This window comes from Ictidomys tridecemlineatus, chromosome 10 (genome assembly GCF_052094955.1).
Source record: "Ictidomys tridecemlineatus isolate mIctTri1 chromosome 10, mIctTri1.hap1, whole genome shotgun sequence".
NCBI classification, from domain to species: Eukaryota; Metazoa; Chordata; class Mammalia; order Rodentia; family Sciuridae; genus Ictidomys; species Ictidomys tridecemlineatus.
The window spans coordinates 33,971,777-33,992,600 of record NC_135486.1 but is presented as its reverse complement, the minus strand read 5'-3'; the positions used below and the strand labels follow the sequence as shown (position 1 = coordinate 33,992,600).

Genomic DNA, 20,824 nt, shown 5'->3' with positions numbered 1-20,824 from the left:
TAGAAGTGTGACTGACCTCAGGCCAGTTGCTAAATTTATCTAAGTTTCAGTGTCCCCTGTTTAAAAAAGGGGAATATCTATATTGTAGTATTCAAGAAAAAGCAGATATTAGCTTTTTATTTTGTTTCGTTTTGTTTTCTTGATGATGTTCTTAATGGAACACAGGCATATTTGGGGAGAGCTGGGAGAGCCAGTGCTTGGTCAGGGCGGGAGGCTGGGCCATGTGCAGCGTGGCCACAGGCAGAGAGAGGTGGTCAAGGGAGCAGGGATGGAAGAACTCTAATTGCAGCTCACACGGTCTCAGGATCTGAGAGCCAAACAGCATTCCCACGGGTCACCCCTGGCCCCACTCCCAGACGTGGCTTGTGTTTGCTTTGGATTAGTCCACACGTCTGTTCATGTCCCCAGATCCCACATTTGCAGGCCCAGCTTTTGAGGTTGGCTGGGAAAAACAGGTTAACCCTGGCAGGGTGGGACCCACAGGCTCTGAGGAACTCTGGAGGCAGACAGCTCAGGCCAGAAGGTGCTGGCTGCATCTTCTCACCTTTCTGGATGGGTGTTCCCCCAACCCACCCCCCAGAGGACCCCACGTACCAAACCAACCAGCATCTGCAGGACCATCTCGCCAATCCCTGCCCCTGTCACCAGCACTGTGGTCGCACAGCCTGACAGAGAGAGATGGGTTAGGTTAGGGTTAGAGCAAGGTGAGGAGGAATCAGAAGTCAGCTGATTACCCAGGATGCTTCTGGAAAACCTCTAGGACATGGAATGGCTAAGAGGACTCCTTTGGATTCCTAAAGCTTCTCAGACTTTACCCTGTAACTTTGCTTCGAGAATGCCTACAGCTTACTGTCCTTGCCTTTCATTGCTCACAGTGTCTTCAGGGGGAATCCCATGATGCTTAGCTGGGCACCTGGGACTTATCCCAATCTGAACACCACCTCCCATTCCAGAAAAGTTTCCTAATAACCTCCAATGCATCAGAGAGCAGACCAGGATCTTTACTCTCCTGGCACCGTGACAGACCAGCCACATGCTCTGCTGCATCGGGTGGCCCCGGGCAGACCTGCAGAGCCCAAGCTTCAGCATCAGACTTGGGTTCCCAGGCTAGCTTGATCACTAGCTATGTGCCTCAGGTAACTTCTCTAAATTCTGTAGGCCTCACTTTCCTTTTATGTAAGATGGGCATTGGGATGCCTGAATGCTCAGAACCAGTGGGCTTTCTGCTTCAACCCTTCTGCTCACCTTCGGGCCAAAGTCCTCATGGGCACATGGTCTGTAGGGCCTAGCTCTCACTGCCTGCTCCCACTCCCCTCCGGCCAGGAAGAACTATCCTGGGTTCCTTAACCCTGCATACTCTCTCACTGCCAGCCCCGACATGCCCGCATGCCCTCCTCAACATCCCTCCTCCTCCTCCTCTTTGGCAAACTCCTATGCTTTTTTTTTTTTTTTTTGAGATGGTGGTGGGGGTCTCGCTGTGTTGCCCAGGTTGGCCTGAACTTCTAGATTGAAGGAGAGCTCTTCCAGCCCCAGCTGCCCAAGTGCTGGGCCCACAGGTGTGCACCACCACGTTCCTTTTTGAGTTCTTTGTTTAGATTTCCTTCAGGAGCCTGGTCCGCAGCTTCTCCTCTGGGCCCTGACAGCCCCCTGCACCCTGTTCCTACCTCCCTGGCTGTGGACCTGCCAGCCTTCCCCTCTAGGCTGAAGGCCAGGAAGATGACTATGCCCTGACTCGGTTCCCTGGCGCACACCAGCACTTACAGCCGCACGTTGGCCAGCCAGGGAAGGCAGCGCTAGCAGTGCATCATCTCCTCCCAGGGCAGCGTGCTCCTTCCCTCTCTTTCAGTCTCCCTCACCACCATCCTGTCCAGTGCCGCCCCTCCATGGAATACCTTTCTTTCCTTTTCTCTCTCTGCCTTTATAAATCCTGAGCCACTCACACCCCACTAGCTCCATGACCTGTCTAAATTCACCGCTCACTCCCTTCTCTGAATTCCAAGGGCATCCAACTGTTTCACACATTCATTCGGCACACTGGGAGGGCCTTCCGAGCATCAGGTACTATTGAACACTGAGGATGATAGATGAAAAATAAGGACAAGCAGATACCCAGCACCTCAGCCAGCAAAGACGCCCAAGCCTAGGGCTTTACATTTTCTCCAATGCACAAAACAATCCCAACAGGTGGGTCTTTGTATCCCTACTTTTCAGATGAGGAAACTGGGGCCAGGGAAGGGAAGGAAATGGGTTGCACGAGGTCATAAGCAGCAAGCGTGCAGCAGGACTGACAAGTCTGCTGATGACTTCAAAGCCCACACTGTTTGCACCCCTGTCACCAGCCTGCAGCATGCTGTCGAGGAGAGGCGGAGCGCATGGGTATGAAAGCCTTGGGATGGGCCACGCAGCAGGGGCAGGTGTGAATCAGTGGAACACAAAGGAGGGGACACACTTTTCTAGGGAAATCAGAGAAGCTTCCCAAAGGATGGGAAAGGGCCAAATAGGCAAAGGGGAAAATGGAACAGAGCACACAGTCCAGGCAGAGGCAGCCACAGGCCAAAGCATGGAGGTCCAGAGCAGCATCATCAAGAAACACCAAGGAGTTGGCTGGAAGGCAGGCTCCAAGGTGCAGCAAGGACAGGGAAGGCCACGAAGAAAGGGAAGGGGTCCATAGGAGGATCCCAGATTCCACGGCTGTGTCTTAAAGCGCTCCCTCTGCAGCAGCATGGAGGGCGGCTTACGGGGTCCTCAGACCCAGCTACACCTTAGAACCATCCAGCAGCTGCAGCCCATGACATCACCAGGGGAGGCCCGGTCACTGGTCTTGTTCCAGGAGCCCCAGATGGTTCACCGTGAGACTGAGCCAGCTGGTTAGACAGAGGCAAGACTAAAGACAAGGAAACACACCAGGGCTTCTCAAGGCAGGGAGGGGTGACCAAAAACTGGGAAAGCCAGCCTCTGCTCAATATCCCAAGCAGGTAAGGGATGATGAGGTCCGAAGCTAAGCAGAGATAGTGAGAAAAGAAGATGGGTGTGGGTGATCATTCTCAGGCCCGATCAGGATGACTTCTTGAGCTAACACGTGTTGGTCACTTGATGCTCTGGGGGATATACTGTGCGGCATGTGATGACATTCTTTCGTTACTTCATTTGGAACCTGAGCACTCAGGGCCCGCCCCGGGGAGCTGGTGGAGCCACAGGCTGCTGTTTTATGGCTGTACTGGTACTATGCTGGGATGGATGAGCTGGGGGAAGAGACTGTCTCCCTGGGCATGTCCCCTGCACTGTTTCCCCAGTGGCACAGAGATGGTGAGGGACGGCCAGATGATGACTGACAGCTACTGTATCTCAGTCCTCAGTTACAGGGAGGCCAGGACCTCTTTGGTCACGGTTCACTGGAATATAACCAGGCGTGTGCTGCTTGGGGGCATTTCTCAGGTCAAGGAGAGTAGCCCACTTGGAGGAGCCAGAAGCCCAGAACCTCAAATATGTTTGATTCTTTGATTCATCCTCTCACATGAACTGTTTTTCTTCTAAATGACAAATATGAAATAGTGTAGGTAGAGTCTCATTTGCACTTAAATATACTCACACAAATATATAATATATGCTTGGAAGGGAACTGGGAGGAAAAACTGCCGAGAAGTTATTTTGGGCGACTTTCATTTACTGCTTTAAAACATGCTTCTATTGTTTGAGGTTTTCCCAGTGAGTATTTACTACTTTCATAATAAGAAGTTCCATTTGGAAAACAAAATATGTGCAAGTTTATCGTAGAAAATATTTTATTCTTTCTTAACAACCAATGATGACATTGTAAGCTGAAAGTATTTGAGTTTTCCTTGGATTTCAAGAATCCAGACTCTCCCTGTCTCTCATAACTGTGGGAAATCAAGGTGGGTACAGTGCTAATTTCTCCCATCTTAATGCTGATTTTCCAACCTCCAGCCAGGGCATCTAGTTACTTCTAAGGGTGATGTTAAATGTTCAAAACACAACTATTTTTAATTAACTAATTAAAAAGTATCAGTACTGTATGTACTTAGAGGGGTTATGGGAAGGGAAAGGAGGTTAGTTGAGAGAATCAGGTTTCTGACATCAAAGCTGTGTCAACCTCAAGCCAGGTGTGAAGTTTGCTTTCAACATCATCCCACAACAAAGCAAGGAGGCGCTTTCATTAAATTATGAATTTAATGAAAGCGCCTCATTATGAAATGGCAGGTGCACGCCTGTGATTCCAGTGACCCAGAAGGCTGAGGAGGGTGATCACAAGTTCAAGGCCAGCCTCAGCAACTTACTTGGCAAGTCTCTAAGCAACTTTGGGAGACCCCATCTCAAAATAAAAAGTAAAAAGGACTGGTCAGTGGTTAAGGACCTCTGGGTTTAATCCCTGGTTTGAGGAAGGAAGGAAGGAAGGGCTCTCCTGGTCTGGGGGTGTAGCTCCAGGGTACTGTGCTTGGAGACTCTGCACGAGCCTGGAATTCAATCCCCAGCACTGCTAAACCCATAATAAAATGCCTTCCCAGGGTTCTAAATTGTCTCATGAAATATTGTTTTCTTTCAATTTGGAACTTCTAGCGCACAGGATCCATACAAGGTCAGCTGTAGGTCCATAGACATTACCATACTGGAAGGAAGCTGTACTGCTTCTCTGAGGCCTGAAGGCATAGGGATTCAGGTCTAAGGTTGAGCCCAACACCTACCAGCACGAACCCGTCTCCACCCATCAGGAGGAGTCGCAGCGATCTCCCTGCTGAAGTACTGTGGCTGGCCTAGAGGACCGCAGGAAGATGGGGGGCGGGAGAGGAGGGGGCGTCCGGCCCAAGAGTGGGTGCGTCTTTGCTCCCAGCCGGCACTCACCTTTGTACTGGAGGATGTCCTCGGTGTAGGCCAGCATGCTCGGGAAGGTGCTGCTGAGGAACAGGCCCAGACTCGCTGTCCCCACGAACAGGAAAATGACGTTGGAGGAGAAAATAAGCAGCACGAGGAAAGTCACCACCACGCCTATCTGTTGCAGCAGAGGTGGAGGTGATCAGAGATTGGGCAAAGCCGGGCATCCATCGAGAAGGGAAAAAGTCCAGAGTCCCCAGACTGAGCTGCCTCCCGGGCCCCTTGTGCAGCGCCGTGTGATCAGTGCGCCACTCAGTGGACGATTTGGGAACTGCAACATTCCCAGTCTGGGATCCAGGAAGGAAGCCCTGAGAGGACCTCAGAGGGCCCAGGGAAGCGGCCTACCTGGACATCTAGGCAAATGCCCCACCATGCATGCCGAATAAACAGTGCTGGGGATCAATCCCAGGACCTTTTGCCTACTAACTAAGTGCTTTGCCAATTAACTACACTCCCAGCTCTATGTGTGGGATTTTCTTAATTTCCCAGGAAATAAAGATCTTCTATAGAGAAGCTCACAGCTTTGAGAAAAAAATGTCCTGGGCTGTGGTCTGGAGTATAACTCTGGGGTAGAGCACTGGCCTAGCATGTGCAAGGCCCTGGCCTCCGTCTCCAGCAGGGCAACACTAACAAAAATATCCTTGGCAAGGACATCTGTTTCCAGGAAAAACTAAGAATACAGACCCAGAAAGCAGGCAAGAAATCACTGTAGGCTAATGCCCACTCTGTGCAGCTCACAGATGAGGAGCTGGGCAGGCAGAAAGGAAGAGCCCTTTCAAGAGTAATAGTAGACATGGTGTGTGGGGGCGGTTTACACCAGCCCAAGGAGCAAAGCCACTAACCCCAACCCTGATCCTGTGGCTCTCCTCCCAGCCCCTCCAACTCTGCCTCATGACCTCTTAGGTGTGACATGTTCTGTGAGTTGTGTATCAGACTCAGACTTCCTGCCCTGGAGAGGAATTCAGCACAAAAGCGTTTCCGAAGAGAAACGATGCATTCCCTCACCATGGAGAAGCAACACCAAAGACTTCTTCCATGCAGCGAAAATATGAAAGCAACCCGACAAATCCATGCTTCCAAACACAATGTGTTCTTCGGTGCCATGGCTCCCTTTGTTCTCTTTCCCTCCTCTGCTCAGTCTCTAAATGTCACAGGGGCCTAGGATTCCTCTCTGGTTCTTCTCTATCCACATTCCCCCTTCACGCAGCTCCAAGGTTTTGAATGTCTCCATGGCAGGGTATCTTACAGTTATGCCCCCAGCTGTGAGCTGCATCCAGAACTTCAGTCTTGCATATAAAACTGCCCTTTGATATGGTCAATCACTGGATGACTAGCAATGTCCCCGAAACCGAACTTTTGAATTCCTTTACTCGTTTACTCCTCCCCATGGCAATTAATACCATCCTCTGCTTTTTTTCCTTGCTGCCAACATGCTATGAGGAGGCCAAGGCTCCAGTGTAGCTCCAGGAGCTGGGGGTGTAGCTTAGTGGTAGATCATGTGCTTTGCATGGGCAAGGACCTGGGTTCCATGTTTAGTGAGCGCGCGTGCGCACACACACACACACACACACAGATTTGGCTTCGACTATAACCCATGGCCATGGCTGAGAGATGCATAGTGCTAGAGTATGATGGACGTGGACACTGCTTTACAAGAGGTGATGGCCTAGCACATGGAGATCTGCGAAGCTGCCAAAGCCTTCGGGGAGGACCAAGCCCATCTTTGTGTGCTTGCATCCAACTATGAGGAGTCTATGAATGTCAAGGTGGAGGACACCCTTTGTGCTGAGCACCACATCAAATATTTGAGGTTGAGGAAAATGAGAAGCTAGGGGAATGGGCGGGCCTCTGTAAACGGACAGGGAAGGGAAGCCTATTAAGGGACCGGTTGTGAAGTGGTTTAGGACTACGTGGAGAATCTCAGGGAAAGGTGTCATGGAAGAGTACTTCAAATGCAAGGCATGAGCAAATAAAAAACTTGGCTCTCAAAAATGGGGAAAAAACAAGCGTCCCTGCTCTGGTGGAGATCTTGAAAGGCCTGTGTGTTAGACTTGGTCCTCAGGGTGGCGCTGTGGGGAGGTGGTGGAACCTTCAGGAGGTGAGGCCTTATGGGAGGTCCTTAGGTCATCTGGGAGTGACCTTGAAGGGGATTGTGGGATCTTGGCCTCTTCCTCTCTCCTTTTGGCTCATGAGGTGAGCAGTATGCTCAGCCAAGCTCCTGGCCACTGCCATCTGACACGTCTATCAGAGGCCCAAAGCAATGGGTCCACCTGATCATGAACAGGAACCTCCAAAGCATGAGCCAAGATAAACCTTTTCTCTTTATAATTACCTCCGGCACTTCATCACGGTGACAGTACAATCCTCACTGATGCAGTTGCTCAAGCTCTGCCCCTAGATGGCCCCTGATTCCTTCTTCCCTTATCTCCTGCTTCAGGTCAATGGCAAGTCCTGTCAACCCTACCTCAAAAAATGTTCTAGGATCTTTCTCTCTCTCCAGATTCATCCTGACCACGCTCATCTTGCCCAGACAATAATAACAGATTCTCACAGGTCCCTCCTGTCACTCCTGGCCCCTACAGTCTGACCTTCCACAGAGCAACTAGAGGGCACTTTCAAAATGCAATGCAGATCAAATCCATTCCCTGTTTGAAACCTCCCAATGGTTTCCTGCTCACTTAGAATAAAATCCAAACCTGGTGTACACCACTCTACAGGAAGCAGCCCTGCTCTGCTCCCCAGACCCATCTCTTTCTGCTCCCACGGGGCACCCCTAGTTCCCACAGGACTTCACATAAGCACGTGCACAGAGTCGGAAGTGGTCCATGACTCCAGGAGAACACTGAGAACCAGGAACTCTTTACCTTGGGAGGCTGTCCTGGAAGTGGTCACAAGAAATATAATGTTGTGACATCACAGCTGTGACATGGGGAGGTTTGCTCAAGGCTGGGTAGCCGCAGTTCCCAGACAGGATGGCCGGCAAGGGCCCCCGCAAAACCTGCAGAACCACTCAGAGGCCCAGAGGACTCGCCACGCCACCTGCAGTGGCAGCTCTGCATGGGGACTCAGGGATCCGTTTTCTAAGAGAACCTCCATTGAGTCTGAGCTGTTTGGAATCCTCTTTCTAGGACAGTGTTTTCCCAACCTTGAGGATGCGAACCCCCCCCCAGGGCATTTGTTAAATTAACAGATCACTAAGCCCCCTGGACATTCTCTCCAACCTGATTCCCACCCACTTTCCCCTCCACCCTGGAGGAGGAAGCTGAGGCAGGCCACCATGTCCCCATCCCCCACGTCACCTGGCAGCCCACTGGGATCTCTCCTCCCCACTCCTTCCTCCTTTACTTAGCTCAATGCTTCCTTCGCCCCCTGTTCCTCACCCCATTTCCCTTCCCCAGACCCTTCCTCAGCATCACGACTCCTCTCCTCACTGGCTTCCTCCCTTTCTCCTCCGCCCGTGAGCAGGTCCCCACACCCCAGCTCCCTTCAACGCAGACATATGTGCAAAGTGAAATGGGCGCTCACTCCTCTACTTCCCATCTCAGCCTTGGAAGTTTAGCTCCTACCCCCCTCACTCCCATCGACGCGGAACTGAGATATCTTTCCAGAAGATTATTGATAAGCACAAGGCCAAGTCCAAGGGCCTCTCTTGGGGCTCACGATCTTTGTCTCTATAGCCCCAACATAGGTCCACGCCTCCTGTGTGCTGGAAATTCAATAGAAGAAGTACCTTCTTACCGTGGATTGGGTTTCCTGGAAAAAGAGTGCACTCCCAGTCACGGGAGAACACTTGGAAGGCATGTCAGAGGCGATTCACGCCTTGGTGGAAGGCTGGACTAAATGGCCCCATTAGGATCTGTCATCTGGACGCCTCTGTCATCCTTAAAGGTCATCCTCAATGCCAGGCCTGGCCTACGGGACAGGAGAGCTACAACATGCAAGTTCCCAGGCGCAGCCTGGCGAATGATTACAAAGGCTGGGGGATCTCTGGCCACTACTGACCAGCTGACACCATAATAAACAGGTGTGCCAAGGCCAACACGCCCCTCCCTTGTGCCCTTGGCAGTCAGTAGGGTCTGTTCCACACACCGCCTCCAAAAGCCTATTCTGTGAAGGCTTTTAAGGGTGTAAAATCAGAGGCCCACAGAGGAGAAGGGATTTTTTCCAAAGTGGCACAGATGAGCGCTCTGCTCAGATCCCATCCGTCCGCCCCAGCATCTCTCACTTTCTCTCCTCCCTCTACTTTTGCATTTGTTGGCAGAGTGCCATCCCGAGCAAATGTTCTGGGGCAGCGGGAGGGCCAGGAGTAGACAAGTTCTTCTGAGTCACTAAGAAGGGAAGGAGGCCACTTAGCCACTTACCACATTGGTGAAAACCATGGTGACCGGCCTCATTCTTGATGAGATGGGAATGGAGATGAGCCGGCCCAGGGTAATGAAGCCCCAGAAGAGGCTGGGGAGGTAACCTGCCACCTTGTGTCCCACAGACAGCGGCTTCTCCACTGCATAGCTATACACGAAGGCTGAGTATGCCCCCTGTGGAGAGAGCAGGCTCTGTTGAGCACACGCTGTGCAGGCCCTGGCGGACTGACTGGCCCTGGCCCAGAGGCTCTGCAGGGATAGGCCCTGGAGCCAAGACCACAGAGCACACTTAGGCCCTAGCTAAGGACAGAACCTGGGTGTCTTGGCTTACAGCCACATCTGCAGAGACTCAGAGGTTCCCAAGAGATGTCTCTGGATCTCCACGGGTGTCCCCATGGGGCCTAGGCAGACGGGCACTGCTCCTTAGCTAAAAACAAGGTATGCACACGTTGCTCATTTGATAGATGAGAGTCGCATAAGTGACTTGTCCAAGGTCACCCTGAGAGTTGGAAGTCAACCAGGTTGTCAGGAGTAATTTCCACCAGGTCATTAAGTGTTTTAGGGCCTTCTCTCTGGAGGATTCTCCCTATTGCAACCAGTCTATGGGTCAGCCATTCAAGAGTGTCCTAATCTAGTCCTAAAAGATTTTGTGGAAAAAGGAACTAAATAGCATAACAGAGGTCACACTAATGGGATGAACAGCTGGGCCTAAGCCCTCCCTGTGGCTGGTTTACAGCACTGGCTTGAGAAGGTGGGTTTGCAACACAGCCAAGAAGCCAAGCACCCCAGAGCTCATATGGCATGACCTCTATTAGGGGAACAGGGATCTGCCTCTTTAAAAAAAAAAAGAAAAGAAAAGAAGAGAAAAAAGAAAAAAAAGTGGCTCACATAATAAGTGAAAACTCATATAGGCCCCTATGTAGAGTTGACAAAAATAAATACAATCAGCCAGGACAGAAGCCCATGGTACCAATGCTATGAGTGAACCTGGGGACCATGTCTCCAAGGACTTTAAAAGTTTAAATGTTGGGGCCTGGCACAGTGGCACATGCCTGTCATCCCAGCGACTCAGGAGGCTGAAGCAGGAGAACCACAAGTTCAAAGCCAGCCTCAGCAAAAGCAAGGCCCTAAGCAACTCAGTGAGACCCTGTCTCTAAATAAAATATAAAACAGGGCTGGGGATGTGGCTCAGTGGTCGAGTGGCCCTGAGTTCAGTTCCTGGTACCAAAAAAAAAGTTTAAACTTTTGGATCAATGGTACTGCAAGGGAGGTCTCTGGGAACCTTGACGGACCTCTCTCGCACCATCCTCAGACGGGGGTGTCGGAGGCAGGCTCACCGTCATCCCATCCGTCATGAACAGGACCAGGGCTGCTGTGACATGGATGGCAAAGAAAGAATAAGGGGCTCCTCGGCAGTTCTTCCGTTGGCAGCAGCTGAACAGGTCCTCGTGCCCTGGAGGAGGCGGAGGAAGAGCAGGGCTGAGGCTCAGCTTCTGCCCCCCTCCCTTTGCCTGCCCAGAAGACGCGCCTGGCAGTCAGAAGAGCCCTGGCAGAAAAGGGCTCCTGACTGCTTCCACCTATCCCAGCTTTCCGCTAGCTTTTAGGAACATCCCCCGTCCTTCTCCCAGTCCTGGTAGAACCAAGGGTCAGAGAGGTCAAGTAACTTGCCCAAGATAACACAGGCAGGGTTGAGTAGAATGGACATTAGAGCCCAAAGTCTGTCTTCCCTGTTCTCTTGGCCAGGTTGCTCTATCTCCTGCCTCAAAGTTCTTGGAGTCACAAGTTTTTTTTTTTTTTTTTTCCTAACCATGTGATCTGGGTTCATCTCTGGGGAAGGGGTTACCAGGGAAGCCTCAGAGGCTGTGAGCCTCACCTGAGTGTGGCTGAAACTTCGGGGGTAGTGAGGAGGCGTCTTCCTTCTCTGGAGGCCGAGTCTCCAGGGCCAGCTCGTCTGCAGGAAGGAGCAAGGGCTTCCTCTGAGAGAAGCAGGTCAGCAGCCGCTCCTTGGACAGCAGAAACAGCACTGCCATGGGCACTGGAAGCTGGGGGGCGGGAGAGGTCAGCACAGCGCTGCGGCAGAGGCTCCCCCTCCCACGCTGGCCTGCTGCTACCCCTCCGGGCGGTACCCTGCACACGCTCTTCTGCTCAGTCCTGGGAGAACACAGCTCCTTCCCAAGGGACCCACCTCACAGAGGAGCCACGGTAGCTAAGGAACCCGGTGGCTGACTGGGTTTCCAGATGGGGCAACTGAGGACCAAAGTTATCTGGTTTATTTCCAAGGACCTAAGGGACCTTGGAAATAAACCAGAGGCCCAGAGAGGGGAGTCATGGTCACGCAGCTGGCTTGGGCAGAGCTAGACCGGAACCTGGTCTCAGGATTCTGCTCAGCACCATGTCCACCTGAGGCTGCCCGGGTGAGGTGATGTCCTAGCAGAGTACCTGGCTGTGCTCAGGAGCCTGTGGTTCAAACTGGAAGACAGACATGACCTCGTTCTGACAAGCCCATGTTTGTGAGCTCAGTGTTCGGTGCTCTGTTCTTTACACTAAGCCACTCAGGCCCTCGCTGAGATTCCCCGGGGTGACGGGAAAGGTCTCCTCCTTCTGATGTTGCCTGGAGAAGCCACCACAGCCTCCCTCGGGTGCCCTGGCCTGGGTCTCGCCACCCTCCCTGCCAGGAAGTGCTCTGGCAAGTCTGCTGAAGCCTTCCTGATTTACTTTGGAAGAAGAGGAAGGAGCTACAGGCTCCCAGAAGCTGGGGAGCCCCTCTCCCTCCCCCAGGCAGACGGGCTCGTGCCAGCCTGAAAGAAAAAAATCCACCCCACACTCTACTGACACCTCCCTATGTGACCTTGAGAGACCTTCTGCATATTCAAAAGCAAGTCAAGGTCAGACAGTCCCTGGCAGCTGTAAAGTAGCAAATGGGGCCTGGGTGGGAAGAGACACAGCCCCGCCCTCAGGGAGTCCCGGGCCTGATGGGGGAGACATGGCCCTTCCTCCAGTCTGCTGGGGGAAACAGGAAACCCACACAGAGGCCTGCAGTGGCAGAATGCCTGGGTGAAGGCCAAGGGGAAACAGCCGGCCTGAGGCGTGATCGCTCAGGTGGGGCCTTCCAGGGAGGTGGGTGCTGGGAGGATGGCACCCAATTTTCAGAAGAATCCCATTCAGGGAAGGCAGCACCACCTTGAAAGCCTGCTAATGCCTGCTAGTGCCAGGTGGGGTGTGCCTCCGGGTGAGGGACGGCGTCCCATGTGCAAGCACTGCCAAGTTCTCTTCTGTGGCGGGCTGGATCCGACATAAACCAGTGGGAAAAGTCCCCAAATCCTGCAGCAACCTAACTGCCTCCAGTCTGCACCTCACGGGGCAAGAAAGAACAGACAAGGGCCTTTGGGCTCCCTTGTCCCTGTCCTTGATCCTTCCCGTCACAGGGACCCCTTGGAAGACACAGGTCTAAATCTGCATCGTTCCAAAACAGTGGATAGCATGAACAGGAAAGGAAGTGGCGGGCGAGGGGTGTGCTGCTGAGACCCCCGAGAAGACCCCAGCCAGGGAAAGGAGGTCCGAGGCCACGGTGACCAGGGGGGTGGGCAGTAGGTCTCTGCTGGAAGGTAGGAGCAGGGGCTTCCAGCTCCACCTGGCCTCTTGCTGTCCCCTGCTCAGGGCCGTGAGCCAGTTAGGGTGGGACACCTGCTGTGGTGCCGCTCAGTGCTCAGGGCCACTTCCAGTGCTACATGTATTGTGTCACTGAGGCTCTGGAGCAGCAGCTGTCTCTGAAGAGCCAACCCTGCTTAGTTCAGAGAGAGGCTCTACATCAGGGTGACAAACCACTCAGGGTCCTTGTCCCATAAGCGGGCCAATGACCACCTGGAACATTCCCCACCCCAGGCTCCATGCTAGACCTGAGCCAGGGGGTCAGGCAGCTCTGGTGTTTCTGGATTGTCTTTCCCAAGACTGGGGTGGGGACGGGGACCTGCTCTCTACTCCTCGGGGGATGCTGAGGGGATCTTCCTGGGTTGCAGAGTACCAGAGGAGGCTTCCAGATGAAGACCTGAGGAACGGCTGGTTTGTCTGGGGCTGCAGTGGAAACTGGGTATCTGATGCGGCACAAGGTGTGGTCTCTCTCTGCCCACACCATAGGCAATGCCCCTCGGAAGTCATCTTGTCCCTCCCACAGCTGTCGGAGGAGACCCTAACAGCGGGGCACAGGAGATTCCCCCCATGATGAAGGACCCCAGAGAGGAACCCAGCGTTGGCATGGTCTCTCTTCCACGTCTGCTTCACTGGCTCACTGCCCACCTTCCTGGAGAACTGCAGTCCAGAGGCCAAACCAGGGGGCTCAGCTCTCCCACCCTCTGTCTCCCGGCGGCACCCCTCCGTCCCCACATGTTTCTCAGAATCTGCAGTGGAAGCTGGATGGACCAGGAGGTGTGGACTGTCCACTAGCTCCCCACCCAGCCTGTCCCGGCGACACTCACATTGATAAGGGCCATGATCCAGAAGGCGTAGGACACTCGGACCTCAGTCCCGCCCTTCGGGGGCAGCCCAGGGACCGTCTGGTTGGACCCAGGCTGGGCTTTTGCATGGTGCAGGCCCAGGATCTGGGAGGCGTGGAACAGGTGGCTTCTGGTGGTGGTGTTTGCTGTGCTATTGGCAGGAAAGCAGTTGGCCTCAGACAGGAAGGGGTCTGCGATCAGGGGGCTCAGCAGAGCACCAAAGCCCACAAAGAAGTGGAGCACCTGTGGGTGGGTCGGGGCGTGGCTCAGTCTTCTGGCCTGGGCTTCCACCTCCCCCTCTGACCGCACCTGGTGCCATTGCCCAGCCCCAGAACCGGGAGGAAGAAGGACTGGGAAGCAGGAAAGGTGAAAGAGGGCGGGGTGGAGCCTGGCTCTCACCACCCCTGGGCTGGGATAACCTGGGTTACAGAGGTCAATCCCCTCCCTCCCTCTTTCTTCCTTCCCCAATCAACCCCCAGCTGGGGCTGTTGAATCCACCAGCCAACATCCTACAGGGAAGAGGACACCGAGGCAGCTCTGGATGGGATCCTGGTGTCTGGGAGGAGAAAGAAGAAAATGGGAGGAGCCAGGGAAGGTGGAGAAGGCAGGGAAGGGGTCCGGAGAGCAAACGGCCAGGCCCTCCATCACCCTTTTGCAGTTCACAAAGAACTTTCTCTCGTTAGCTCTGGGTTCCCATGACAACCTTGCGTGGCAGATAGAGATCACGACCCACTTCACAGATGAGGAAACCCAAGCCCAGAGGATTGAGTGACTGCAGGTGTGGCCCACTGGTAAGTGGTCACGCTGGGCTGAGTCACCACCCTTGCCCGGAGGGAAAGCTTCTTAGGCACAGGGCTGGCAGAGAGGGACCAGGTGCAGGCAGCTCTTGTGCTCCACCCACCACCCAACCCCATACCTGCTGGCTGGGCTCACCTGGAGGAAGACGGCCGAGTCCTTCTGGTACATCCTCACCAGCTGCATGTTGGCCACCGTGTCGATGCAGCCCATGGCCAAGCCCACCAGCGCCATGACCGAGGCCAGCACCTTCACATCTCGGCAGAAGGGGATGACGACAAACACCAGAGAGATGGCCAGGGTAGAGGTGAAGAGGGCCCATAAGGACTGGGCCAGGCTGGGGCAAGGGAGGGGCGGAGTCAGTGGAGGGACCCAGAGCCTTCCATGGGGCACCTGTGTCCTTGTCCTCCACTGGCTGGGTGGCCTTGAGAAGCCCTGGCACTTCCCTATCTACTTGGTAGCAAGGGAAGGAAGCTGAGGAGGCTCTGGCCCACCACCTGTGCGTGTGGGCAAGCTGTCGAGCGTGCCTGTCTCCTCAGGGTGCTGTGAGACGGTAGAAAAAGACTAACTGCTGTCATTGTACTCAGAAACAATTTCAAGTTGCTTAAATTGCTTACGATTTTCCCTCCCTCTCAGGCAAGCTGCTGTGAGTATGGTGAGGAAAGGGTGCCGCCATATGCCTGTAGCCCAAGGTGGGCCTCCAACCTGGTCCTGGAAGTCCCTTTGCTGAGCCTCCTCTTGCCCAGGGGAGAGGTGTGCATTCCACCCAGAAATGGGCAGGGGGCCTTTCCTTCCAGGCGCTGACCTGAGCCGCCAGAACCAAAGCCCACAACCTGGTGTTTAGGCCACTTGGTGACTCCTCAGGTTACACAGGTCATGAGCCCTGTGCCTGGCTACTGTCTGGAAGGAAGGAAGGAAGGAAGGACCTGAGGTTATCCCTACCGAAACCGGTCTGAGTGGTGACCTGGGTGATCCTCCCTGACTTCAGATCACAGAAGAGCCCATGGCAGGTGTGCTGGGGACCGTTCCATCAGCAAAGAATGAATAAATGGGGCCTCTAAGGCTCCGTCAAGGTCTTTGGGGGACAATTCTATCCAATAACCAGACTCTCAGAAAAAGGACTAAAGACTCATATTTTCAGGGACCAGCCTGAGAGGCTAACATGTGTGGGAGAAGCCTGGCCAGCAAAGAAGTTTCTAAAAGGTTGTGAAGAAACTTTCTCAGATTATGAAAAACTGGAGGGATGGGGTGCACCCCTCTGGGTGTCCAGCATGCTGAGGAGACTGGGGAGGCCCCCAGCAACCCTGAGCCTTGCCAGAGCTTCCCTCTGAACCTGGTAGCTCCCGGTCCTCTCATCTGGCCCCATATCTGATTAAATGCTTTATCAGAAGAGCTCTGCTGATAGCAGCAGTTCCTTATTTTGTTATTTTCTCATTTCTTGTTTCCAGGCCGATCTGTTGGGGAGATTACTGTTCTTGACCCCAGAGTGTTCCCAGCTCAGAATTCAGGGAGGGCGTGGGGGTGGGGTGGGGATGCCACTTCTAGGCCCATGTTAGGAGGAGATGGACGGAAGGCAGGCTGTGAGGTGGGAGGCCTGTGCAGGTCCCTCCTAACTCCTCTGGCTCTCCCTGGGGCGCCTGCTCAGGCAGTTGCCAGCCCTGGCAGCCTGGCCAGGCTGCCCCTGCCACCTCCCTGTGATGCTCACCCTGCTTCCGTGTGCTTCTGCTTCCTGCACTGCTGCTGCCACATCTCATTTGCCTGCTCTTGGCACCCAGTTCAGAGGGGTTGCCAAGGCGCACTGTGGGTTGATAACAATGGCGGACCTCTCCTAACGACTCTCTCTCTTTTTCCCCTTCCTTGGCCTGAACAGAATAGACTAGGCAAACTCCCAGATGGCGACTTCAGAGAGAGCAAGAGAATCTCCTATGTGCACCTCGAGCTTCCCTCCATGGACCCCAGTACTCAGCACAAGAGTCCCCCTCACACACTTGGTGGTAAAGCAGAGTTGTCCCAAGTCAAGTGCAAATACTCTCTTTGAAGAATTAAAACACTCTCAGCCGGGTATGCTGTTGTAATCCCAGGGGCTGGGGAGGCTGAGCAGAAGGATGGCGATTTCAAAGCCAGCCTTAGCAACTCAGTGAGACCCTGTCTCTAAATAAAATATTAAAAATGTCTGGGGATGAGGCTCAGTGGTTGAAAGCCCCTGGGTTCGATCCCCAGTATATATATATATAAAAGAATTAACACATTCTCATTATTGCTTTAATAATCCTGAGTGAGGACTGGGGTGCAGCCCAGGGGTGGAACATGTGCTTTCCACCTCCAGCATCACAAGACCAAAAACCAACCTCAAAAGGGTTAAGTGCCACAACTGGTCCTGTGGTAAAGTCTTGAGGAAATGGGACCTGGGATCGGTAAACTGAGATGGGAGGAAACTGTGGGAGGTGTAAAAAAAAATGGATAATAATAGTTACCATTTACGAGAGAGCCACTAAAGTCTGTTTACATTACCAGGACGTTCAGTGGACAAAAGATGCTATGAGACTGACTTTGTGATCCTGCCCATTTGACCCATGAGTGAACTTAACAAGTAGCTGACAGAGCCAGACTCTAACCCAGGTCTTTTGGCTTTAAGTTCCCCCTGGCAGGCTGTTTTTTCATGGAGGAGAGTGTCTATATGTGTGCGCGTGTGTGTAAGGGGCAGGTGTTGGGCCACGGACCCAGCCATGCTGGAGGGGCTGTGGGCCAGCTGAAAGCAGAAGCTAGATTCTTCAGAGACTTGAACGGTAGGGTTAGGAAGCAACAGGGAGCTGCTGTAGCCTCTAGAACATGCGCCTGCTGGTGTCTTCGCAGCTCTAAATGCCTAAGACTGCAATGGCTGCCCACCCTACCCCCAGCAAGCTTCCTGCCGCAGCCTGGCACCACGCGCAGCACTGAGAAGGTGCTTGATCCAGGCTCCTGGGTGGTGCTACTTGGAATGGGAACAGTGCCCGAGGGCTTTCCTCCCACTCTGCGTGGGATGACCTGGGGAAAAAGAACTGTCTGGAGGCTGAAGGAGGATTTTTATTAGATTATTTGATGGAGGTGATGGTGACAGAAAGATAAAGAATAATGTCGGGATGGACTGCCAGGAAGGTCCTGAGTAGAACAGTGGAAGATCCTTCCTTCCTTCCTTCCTTCCTTCCTTCCTTCCTTCCTTCCTTCCTTCCTTCCTTCCTTCCTTCCTCCCTCCCTCCCTCCCTCCCTCCCTCCCTCTCTTCCTTCTATTTCAGATTGATCCCAGGGTCTCTTACACCCCAGGCAAGCACTCCACCACTGTGCTACAACCTCATCCTTTTTCATTTTGAGACAGGGTCTCACTAAGTTGCTCAGGCAGACCTGATTTTTCTGTCTCGGCCTCCCAAGGCACTGGGATGTCAGGTGAGCCTTACCAGATCCAGCTCAGCTTGTCATTTTTTTGGTGTGTGTACTGATAAGTGCTCACTTTGTCATTCTTTTTTTTTTTTTTTAATTTTCCTTTTGTACCAAGGATTGAACCCAGAGGTGCTTAATCACTGAGCCACATCCCCAACCCTTTTTATTTTTTTTAATTTTGAGATAGGGTCTCACTAAGTTGCTCAGGCTGGCCTTTAATTTGCAACCCTCCTGCCTCAACCTCCCTGGAATTACAGGAATTACAGGTGTGAGCTATCATGTCTGGCCCACTGTGTCATTCTTAAGAAAAACATGAAATGTCCACAAGGGGCTTTTTTGTTCTTGTTTTGTTTTTGGTCCCCAGGGCCAGTGACAGAAGGAACAGGCTTTGGAAATGCCCTCACTGTGCTTCCTGACAGGAGTGAGGCTGTGATTTGAGTCTGACACCTACAACTGGGGCTGGGAGGGATGAGCCCATATTGGGCCTGGGTTCTTGGGGGGTGGAGACCTGTTCTAAACAAATGGGGACCTATGTATCACAGAAAATCTTGTTTTTTGATCTCAGACTGCCCACCCTTCACAGTTGCCTCAGCAGGGCTGTGCCTGAGCATTCCAAAAATCAATCTGAACAAATTTCTTTAAAATGATATATTGTAGCCAAGAAAAAAAGAAGTCCCAGATCCAGACTGAAAGACATTTATTGCCTTTTTAAATGACTTGGTCCATGCCCCTTCCAGGAATGTGGGTAATTGGAAAATATGGAATAAGAATGTGAAAAGAGTTTTGGCATCAAGGATGTAGTGGGATTTATAATCAGAATACTAGCTTCTAGGCCCACCTCTGTCTTTCCTGGAGTATGGTTTGGGGCAAGTCACTTATACTTAGCCCTCTGAGCCTCAGTTTCCCTCTGCTATACCCACGTAGCTTCCTCCAAGGCTGCTCGGCAGTGCTCATCACCCCACTCCTGGGCTTGCTAAAGGTCAAGGCTGGGCATAGACCCCTGGGTCTCCCCCCAAGGCTACCCGTGCACCTGCACCTGTGGCGACTCTGAGATAATGGCCCAGGATCTGTGAGAGAGACACGAAACTGTGCCTTGTTCCCTACTCACCTCTACACAACATCCCAACTACAGGGGCAGCAAGGACCTAAGAGTTCTACCCATGCAGCAAATCAGGAAACTGAGGTCCAGGCTGGGCAAGAGCATGCAGTAGAAGAGAGCTGCGACGTGGGACCCAATCCAGGCAAAGCCCAACAGAATGTCATTGACCTTCCTTTCCCTGGCCCTGGGTTCAGAGGTTAACTCAGGCCTATTAGAGGAGAACCTTTATTCCCCCACAAGACCAGTGTTTCTAGGGAAGCCCAGAAACAGCCTGGACGGTCTCGGAAACCTATGTCTGGGCGATGACCAAGCTGCTTACTAATGTCTTCACACAGAAGGTGCAAATGTGGGGGAGCCAGGGTCCTCTCTCTCCCAGTCTAGTAGTGGCTCTGCTGGAGGTGCCTGGCTGGCTGTGTCTGCTGTGTGACCTCTAGGACAGTGCTGACCCTTCTCAGCCCAGGTGTTCTGCCTTCCCCAGATAGACACGTGGCCACCTTGACCTGGCCCTACTTGGGGCATCTGCTTTGCTCACCTGGTTCTGTGCAAAGAGGAGGGACTGAATGGCTCCAAATAAAAAGAGGTCTGGGCAGTGAGGTGCCAGTCCCCCATTCTTGCCCCCCACCCCAGAGTGAGGAAGACTGCTGCTGAGGCCCATCCCCAAGCCATCTGGGCAGCCCCAGGGTCTGCGGCACTGACATTCACCTACGCTTTTGCTCAGGGGCTCCTGCTAGACAGCAAGGGTGCTCGACATCTTCCTTCCTCCTTCCCTGCTCAGTTGAACAGTCTCTTTTTTGAAGGAACAGGGAAGAAGGTCAGCAGAACTGTAGAGCAATCAGAAGTGGTGTCCCCAGCCCCTATCCATCCCCAAAGGGGCAGACAGCTCCTGGATGAGATGGCATGGGATTCATGGACAAAAAACCAGGAGGCAGGGACTCCTGAGGAACTAGGACATCTTAATGATCCTATCTCAAGCCAGAATGATGGGGAAGAAGAGCGGAGGCTTCCCTCCCAACTCACTCATCCCAGACTCCATAGTGACATCTCACCTTTCTCAGGGGCTGGGGTTAAGGCTGGGGGGAGTCAGGAGAGGGGTACACAAGCCTGACTGCCCTGTTAGACCCAGGCTAGGCCTTCACCCTGTGCATGACAATGTCCCTGTGCAGGGAAGACTGGGGTGCTGGGCCAAAGGGATGGGCACCTTAGACCTTCTTGAACTTGCATCTGTCTGCCAGGCCACCGCCACCCCACCCCATTCTTTGCACGCCTGGCTATCTCTGTTCATTCAGGTATCAGCTTTAATGTCACCTGCTCAGAGAGGCCTTCTCTGAACACTCAGCTAAAATAGGCTCCTTCTCTGCCACTCTTCCTCCCTGTCCTGCTTCATTTCCTTTATCTCACCACCTAAAATTGCCCTTCAGAACATAAGCTCCATAAAAGCAGGGGCCTTGTCTGGCATGTTCACCTCTGAAACAGGGTCTGGCTCCAGACAGAGATGTTCAATGAGTGAATTAATAGATTGAGTTTTGAGATTTTTTAAATGAAAAAATTGATATATAATTTATATACTATAAAATTCAAATTGTGTGTGTGTGTGTGTGTGTGTGTGTATGGTTACTGGGATTTGAACCCAAAGCCTACTATATACTAGGCAAATGTCCTACCAAAAACTTCCTTAAAGTTTTATTTTGAGACAGTATCTCGCTAATTTACCCAGGCTGGCTTTGAACTTGTGATCCTCCTGCCTTAGTCTCCTGAGTTCCTGGGATTACGTGTGTGTG

At 52.9% G+C, this 20,824-nt stretch overlaps 1 protein-coding gene across 2 annotated transcripts in view; it reads right to left on the bottom strand.

Annotated features, from left to right (window-relative positions):
- The window catches only part of Slc60a1 (solute carrier family 60 member 1), a 29,941-nt gene that overhangs the window by 4,291 nt on the left and 4,826 nt on the right, over positions 1–20,824 (bottom strand). For both annotated transcript variants that reach the window (XM_078022701.1, XM_078022702.1), the window contains exons 2-8: positions 14,672–14,870; positions 13,721–13,981; positions 11,122–11,290; positions 10,586–10,701; positions 9,249–9,422; positions 4,858–5,005; positions 595–665 (exon numbers count right to left, since the gene is read on the bottom strand). In XM_078022701.1, the coding sequence (XP_077878827.1) occupies positions 595–665; positions 4,858–5,005; positions 9,249–9,422; positions 10,586–10,701; positions 11,122–11,290; positions 13,721–13,981; positions 14,672–14,870 (1,138 nt within the window). The remainder of the gene's footprint in view (positions 1–594; positions 666–4,857; positions 5,006–9,248; positions 9,423–10,585; positions 10,702–11,121; positions 11,291–13,720; positions 13,982–14,671; positions 14,871–20,824) is intronic.